The 7,068-nt window shown below is 36.9% G+C and overlaps 1 protein-coding gene across 1 annotated transcript in view; it reads left to right on the top strand.

The window, feature by feature from the left end:
• Window positions 1-3,176: 3,176 nt before the first annotated feature.
• The window catches only part of LOC115409579 (vesicle-associated membrane protein 2-like), a 6,419-nt gene continuing 2,527 nt past the window's right edge, over window positions 3,177-7,068 (top strand). Inside the window, exons 1-3 of the mRNA XM_030120818.1 lie at window positions 3,177-3,181; window positions 4,788-4,917; window positions 5,083-5,241. Coding sequence (XP_029976678.1) covers window positions 3,180-3,181; window positions 4,788-4,917; window positions 5,083-5,241 — 291 coding nt within the window. The 5' untranslated portion in view covers window positions 3,177-3,179. The remainder of the gene's footprint in view (window positions 3,182-4,787; window positions 4,918-5,082; window positions 5,242-7,068) is intronic.

Here is a 7,068-nt window from a genome sequence, read left to right as displayed (position 1 = left end):
TGCAGCAATTTCTAGAGTGCATTAGATCATATTTCTAGGTTGCAGAGCTGCATTAGAGACGCATAATGAGCCATTAGATATGCCAGTGCTGCCCTCTTGTGGCCACCAGCTGTAACATCAACTCTGAAGGCCAAACAGAACGGAGCTGCACAGAATTTCCTGCACGATGAAACAAACCAGATGCATTTCTGTTTCGTTTGCACACTAATCTCTCTGTTACATGTGCAGGAGCCACAATGTTTGCACAATTTTTTGTGAGGTTGCCTTCAACACGCGAGAACAAGTCAGTGCACAGAGAAAGGCAGAAATGCACAAAAGAAAACTGTTTGCACACAGATAGGATGAAATCACTCCTTTATTTTTGATTAGCTTTAAAAGTCCTTACAGCAAGTCATCAGCAGCATTTTTGCTGCTTTAACTCTCCAAATACAATAAAAGAGAGCCAGGCCTTGTTGTATAGACATTACATTATGCCAGATATGGTATCAAAGGTTTGACTAAAAAAAAAAAAAAAAATCTCTCCAGTTGGATGGATTAAAGCTTTTTTCCTTGAAGTTCTGCACAATTAGTAATCCTATAAATATATTTTCAGTTAAGGAATTTATTAACTGAAATTATATTTTATATTGATTCTTAAAATGAATCTTATGAATAATTCTTCTTGTAAAAATCTTGTAAAAATAATTGACTGAAATTATGCGTTTTGAAATGTACATGATTCTATTTTTCAACTTAGTGCTGATGTTATTGATTAAAAATATTTTTCATTATTTTCATAGTTCATGAACTGTTTTTGTTAAAATTTTAATAGAGGAGTAAAATACAGTTTTATGTGAGCTCAGATTGGTTTTCATTGACAACACATTTGTGTTTTTAACAAATGAAAAGTTCAGAAGTTTAGACTACATTTAATTGGACTGGGGTATAAATTGTTTAATTAACACTAAAAGTGGTTTTCAAATGTGAATTTGGAGTTGAATTGTGCTCATAATAAGGAGAAATTGTGGATTTAGTACCAAGTTTTTATTGGACACAATTTAGAACTATTAAAATGCTGCCTGGTCTGTTCTTGTTTATGACAAATATCAGTGAACTGTAGTTTACAAGGACAAATAAATTATTTTTTTTTATATTTGTCTAAACATGACAGCATCTTCATGCTGTCATCTTCATTCAAAATATCCTTTCTGTTTCATTTAGCTCACAGTGAATGTGAGACAGGAAAATCTGAATATGACTTTAAAACGAACTCTTTTCGTATTTTAAAGATTGGAAACGACATTGAAACAAACAGCAGACTGTAGATAAAATGCTTTTATTGATAAATATTATTAACCATCTTAAGTCAAACCTGCTTCTTTTTTCTGTAAAAGCAGATTTTATTTTACAAATATAAAAAAAACTATTTTAAGAGATGTTTCTGACTGTACAGTTTGTAAAGGCTCAGTATCATAACTAATGTAAAAAGTAATGCTGTGTATAAAACTCTTCCTGCTGCAAGCTTCATGTCATATTTACATGACATAATGCAGACTTTACATTTGATTTACTGCATTTTAAAATTGATTACATTAGTCGTACAGTGTACTTGAAGAAGAAGTTGTTTAGAGCCATTTTATCCCCAGAAATGGGTAAAAACTTCTACAAAAATTGCTTTTCGCTGGATTTTTTTTTTCCTCTTTGCTGATGTGCTGCAGTGAAACTTAAAATGTTGCATCTTCAATAAAGTGAATGTTTGCTTCTTCAATAACCCGCCATGTTCATCACAGTGAGAAAACAACCCACAGATTTCTTCACTGAGCACATTTACTGCTGTAAAAGATGTTTCCTCTGTCAATATCAACTGAATTCATTCTGCTCAGTGAGGGAATCCACTAAAATAGACTAAAGCAATGAAAGCATCCACCATAACCCACCGTGTGAAACAATAACTAACCCGTTGACCTCTATATAATCTGATTGTAAGTGGACTCTGTTATAAGCTGGAAACATGGTGACGCAGACGGGTTCAAGGCTGAAATCACAAGGAAAGTGAAAAGGTTAGGTGATTTGTGTTGTTTTTTTAGCTCATCTTGTGCAGAGATGTATGCTTGATGCTCTGAATAAATGATGCTCTAAAACATTTTGTTTGACTCTTTGTTTAGTTTGCAGTTGATGTTCTTTGGTTGTTTTTGAATGAAGTTTAACGTGTTTATTCTACTGATTATACTTTCAAGAGCGCATACAGTAATACTTCAGGTAATTATTCTACATTACAGGTATTGTTTTAGGTGATTCTAGCAAATATCTTCTTTTTCACGATTTTCATCTCTTTTTTAATTTTCAAAATGGTCTTTTTATCTAATATTACAAAATATAATCCATGGTAGGAAGTCTATGGTGGTGGAAGGATTCTCAAAAACTTGTACTCAACTACAGTTAATCAGTTTCCATTAAAAGTTGAAAAATACACAAAAAAGTAACATTGCAAAACATTCCTCTGTGTAACAATGCAACGTATGGGTAAATTTAAAATGTTTTACATTGCAAAAAAAGAAGAAAAAAAAAGACGATTTTACATTCTATTTTTCTGTATTAAAATGGTTAAATAGCCAAAAGGTATTTCTCAGATACAGAAACTCACACTATAACAAACATACAGAAATACTGCAGGATGTTTGTTTTTTTCTCTAATAAAAATAGATTTATTCAGACATCACCTGTTCCCCACTGGATAAAGAACATTACTAACTTTCTTAAATTGTCCTCAAAATACTACCTATTAACTGCAATATGATTATTTGTGATTTACTTGGTAGGTGCTGATAATTATCAACAAAGTAAAAAAAAAAAAAAAAAATTACCTGAGTCACTGCTGCGCATGCGCCAGACCGTCTGTGACGTCAACACGAACATCAGCACTGTTCGGAATGGGCGGGGCTTGTTGTGTGACGCACCGATATTATTTGAAGTTTTCAGCAGTAAAAATTGAAAAAAAAAAAAGTGAAGGAGGATTTGAACAGAGTAGAAAACTGAAGTCATCCTCCGTTATTTCCATTCAGGATCTGTCTCACTCTCTCTCTCTCTCGTTCTCTCTCTCTCTCTCTGTCTCTCTCTCTCTGTGAGTGTGTGTGGTCCTCTACCTCCCTCATCCTCTCTCAGATTATCTCCCTCATCATCATCATCGTCCCGCCGCTGAGATGTGAGTACCACCACCACACACTGCTTTCTTTTTTAATCTATCACAAACCCTTTGAAAATCCTCGCTGTCCATCAATTATTTTTTTTAATTGAAGTGTCAGTGTTCATTTATCGGGCTTTATTTGTCGGTAAACATCAGGTTTGTGGAGTTTCAGACACAGACTACATGAATAGTTGTGATTTTAAATCTGCACTCTTTTCATATTGTGTTATTATAAGAAAAGTTGAGTCATTTCCAGGCAGCAGCTGTTCAGACTGTGACTCACCTCTAAAACTATAGATCAACTCTGTCTGAGCTGAAAAGATGCTTCACTTTAATTTTTTATTTTAAAAAAAGGACTTTTTATCCGCTCTCAGCTATAAAAACTATAGAAAACCCAGTCAGAAGCATCACTTAAAGCAAGTAGAGAAAACTGAAAGCACATTTTAATTGCTTTTCATGCTTTAAAAAAAATGACATTGTGTGTATTTTAATGTGTGATTGTGTGTGGGGGATGGGAGCAGAGAGTATTATGGCGTGCATGTTGATCTCCATCAGTCTGCTGCACTAATCTTTCTCCATTTTGCTTCTGAAAAGCAACCGGACAGTCAGGGGACTGTGCCAGACAAAAAAACAAACCAAACCAGCAGTTTATAGAGGCTCAGAGAGCATATGTTTGTTATTTTTTTTTCCCACAGAAGTTTTATTTCTCTAAACTGTTGCAGCTTTATGTGCTTTTATGGGGGTTGGATGTTAAAATCAGATGAGTCATGTCTCTATTATTGAAGTGTTGTTTGTGTTTTATCACTTAAACAGTGTCACTCTTCTTCCCATCCCAATCAATAAAAAATTACTTTAAAATAAGGAGGGTTAACCATATTTGGACTGCAGACACTGAATGCAATTTTCACCACAAATGATCATTTTCAATCCTTTTCTTTTCATCTCAAAGAAGTTGAATCAGTTCAGCTGGATTTGTTTATATGTCTTGTTCTTTAAGAGCCTTAATCACACAAAATGTTCATAACGTTAAAACCAGTGTGTTAAGCAGCTCTTTCAAAGACTGCAGGTCTTTCAGAGCAGGAGAGGGTTTGAAAGGAGGAAAACAGGAAGAATTACTGATGAAATGGGTGGAGAAACCCTGCTGACAAATTGCTTTTTATTTTATAAAATTCATACCTGAAATTCATTATGTAGCTCATTTTTCTTACATTTTGTTGATTCCTTACATTTTGATTTCCTATTCCACTAAACAAATGTATTTATCCATATTTTAATCTATTCCTGTGTTTAAAATCCAGATTTCTGACTTTGTTTTATTATTTTTACTTTCCTTCTAGTTTTTGTGCTTATTTTTCATTTTAATTTGTCATTGAACTCTATTCTATTCACCTCAGAAGGCGTTCTTCAGTCTTTACTGTTTTGTCACAGTATTATAGACTCAGTCCTCTGTGAAGTGCTTTGAATCGTAATTAAAAATCTGCAGAAATATACATATATATATATATATATATATATATATATATATATATATATATATATATATATATATATATATATATATATATATATATATATATATATTAAATGTTTTAATCCCCTATTTCTCCTTTTCTGCACCCTGCAGGTCAACTCCTGATGCATCAGGCTCTGCAGGGGCTCCCGGGGCCCCGGAGGGCGAGGGCGGCCCCCCAGCGCCGGCCCCGAACCTGACGAGCAACAGACGACTGCAGCAGACTCAGGCGCAGGTGGACGAGGTGAGGAAAAACTGTGCCGCTTCACCTTCAAACTGTGGAAACCAAGTCACCGAGGACTCTGTATCAGAATAAACCAGGACACATTTTACTATTTTAATGATGCGAACCAGCTTCTTAAAGGCGGAATAATTTCAGTGAAAATAATCTGAGCGTGTCGTCCTGCAGGTGGTGGACATCATGCGTGTGAATGTGGACAAAGTCCTGGAGAGGGACCAGAAGCTGTCGGAGCTGGACGACCGGGCCGACGCCCTGCAGGCCGGAGCCTCGCAGTTCGAGAGCAGTGCCGCCAAACTCAAGAACAAGTACTGGTGGAAAAACTGCAAGGTGGGCAGAGGAGAGGGGCTTCCTGTCATCCAGCAGCGGTTCTTCATCACCTGCTTCCATTTACGTCATGAAATCAGACCTTTAGGAGGCGGAGTTGGACCAGCAAACACTGACAATGAGTTGATCATGTATATTATGTATATTAAAACCACTAGAGGGCGCCACACACATTCTCTTCTGATGTTACGTTTTTGTGATTTCGCTTTTATGAAAGTGATAAAAGCTGACAGTGAAACTTTAGTGGAGCAGACCTTCATCAAATGAAGCAGATTTTGGGTTGTTTTGGAGCTCAGTGTTACAGTAAATGTGTGTCCCGAAGTTTTTCTTAAAGTTGCATTAAGGAGTTTGCACGTTTCATGCGAAACAACGGCCCCTGCAGGTCTTGGGCGTAACTGCAGCTTAGTGAAACGCTAGTGCCTGTGGCTTGCGTCAATGTACGTGCACGGAAGAGGGGAACTCCTTCCTCGCTCTTTTAGTAGCGCTCCAGTAAAATTTAAGTTTCTTTTACCTGCTGGAGTCTGTGCTGGAGCTGTGGCAGTGCTGGAAGTCAGTCTTTTCTTACTTTCTGGAAGATCCATCCTCAATACTGCTCAGTTGTTGCTGCTAAGCATCTGGCGGAGTAATGGCGGACAAAAACGAAACCTAAGGAAATCAGGTCAGCCAGAGCGCGCATTATGTCACATCCTCTCAAATTCTCCCCAAAAAAATTCTGGTGCCGGACCGGCACTGCAACTTTTAAGTGACAATTTAGCGCTGTTAGCGGTACTTACAATGAATATCTCAGGGCGCATTGTACACATCATTGAATATTTGTAACATATTTATGGTGGAAAATAAGTATTTTTAAAGTTGAAAAACTCCTTAATGCACCTTTAAATTAGATTCTTCAGTGTTTATTTTTGGTTCCATGTTGAGCTGAAGCTCTTGAACTGAATGTCTGAACATTGATCCATCTTCTCTCCTGACCCGGACTTTCATACTGCATCTCTTAGAGGTTTCTTCTTCATAATTTTGCGTTTCTGTTCCTGCTCCACTCCCATCAGACAACACCAGTTATCTACCTGTAGCCACTGCAATGCTCCTTGTGGATTGTTTAGTGTACTACACCCACACATAAACCGGAAATGACCCTTACAACACCCTTCCCATCCTTCTTTCAATCTTTTCATCCATCCATCCATCATCGGCTGCCAATCCTGTGTGCTTCAGTCCCAAATGACCAAATCGTCCAATCAGTGAAAGAGGTGCATGGTCACAGGCGGGGCTTGACATTCTGATCGTCCAATCAGCAGGAGGAAAGACCATGACTGTTGAAGGAAGGGGCAAAAAAAAAAAAAAAAAACTGCTTGATTGACAGCAGAGTCTCAATCTGGATTATGGCCACAGTGGAGATTAAAGCTCCAGCTGTGATTTGTGGTGATTCAGTTTGTTCAGCACACGTTTCAAACACCATCAGACTGTGTGTGTGTGTGTGTGTGTGTGTGTGTGTGTGTGTGTGTGTGTGTGTGTGTATTCTCCATTTTGATTTGCTTTTATGTGTTAATCTGACGCTGAAAATAGTCTGAACAGATTTAATGCAATACGAAATTTCCTCTTGTTAGATGAAAATGACTTTTTATCTCCATAATTTTTAAAGAAGCCCAAACTCTGTAAAGGAGTCATATTTCAGGACTGAAAACTTCTTCTCAGATTTAAAACTTCTTCTCTGGAATTCAAGTCTTAAGGATGCAGTTGTTTTTGTTTTTTTGTTCAACGAATTCGCACAACGTTGAAGTGCAAGGACATTTCACTCAGGATAATTATTTTAGGACATGAGGGACCATAAAC

Source organism: Salarias fasciatus, chromosome 22 (genome assembly GCF_902148845.1).
Source record: "Salarias fasciatus chromosome 22, fSalaFa1.1, whole genome shotgun sequence".
Taxonomy (NCBI): Eukaryota; Metazoa; Chordata; class Actinopteri; order Blenniiformes; family Blenniidae; genus Salarias; species Salarias fasciatus.
The sequence above is the reverse complement of the archived record's forward strand: the minus strand, read 5'-3'. Positions and strand labels throughout refer to the sequence as shown.